This window comes from Fusarium tjaetaba (genome assembly GCF_013396195.1).
Source record: "Fusarium tjaetaba strain NRRL 66243 chromosome Unknown NRRL66243_c0000822, whole genome shotgun sequence".
Lineage (NCBI taxonomy): Eukaryota > Fungi > Ascomycota > Sordariomycetes > Hypocreales > Nectriaceae > Fusarium > Fusarium tjaetaba.
The window spans coordinates 163-746 of NW_023502018.1; the positions used below are offsets into that span (position 1 = coordinate 163).

The 584-nt window shown below is 51.7% G+C and overlaps 1 protein-coding gene across 1 annotated transcript; it reads left to right on the plus strand.

Annotated features, from left to right (window-relative positions):
• Positions 1-206: 206 nt before the first annotated feature.
• Positions 207-584, plus strand: FTJAE_14309 (3-phosphoshikimate 1-carboxyvinyltransferase; the record flags this gene model as incomplete). The annotated part of the gene is made up of 1 exon (XM_037347517.1): positions 207-584. A coding segment is annotated over one exon (378 nt), but the record flags the coding sequence as incomplete, so codon positions are not given.

Sequence of the window (584 nt, forward strand, 5' to 3'; positions counted from 1 at the left end):
CGGTTTACTAGTCTCTTCTCGTCATAGAGTCAGAGCTTGGTCCGTAATCGGGCAGACCCCTCCAAATTTTACTCACAGGCCACCACAACCTAGATCCCCTGCCCCGCCAATCCACAGTCAACGAACGACTTCCAACCTCAACTCAATTGAATTCTCGCGGTCAGGAAGAAAGCAAATCTTGGATCATCTTGAGGCCTGCTGTGACCATGGCTCAAGCCGAGAGACAAGATCCGACTCGGATCTCAATTCTAGGCGAGCCTAATATCATCGTCGATCACGGTCTTTGGCTTAACTTTGTTGTTGATGACCTCCTCGAGAACACCCCTACGTCGACCTACGTCCTCATCACAGATACCAATCTTTTTGACACATATGTCCCTCCCTTTCAAGCTCGTTTCGAGGCCGCTTCCCAGGCAACAGCCACTCGGCTACTCACGTACACCATCCCACCAGGAGAGGCTTCCAAAAGCCGTGAGACAAAGGCCGAGATAGAGGATTGGATGCTCTCCCAACAATGCACCCGCGACACGGTCATTATAGCTCTTGGCGGCGGCGTTATGGGGGATATGATCGTCTATGTTGCA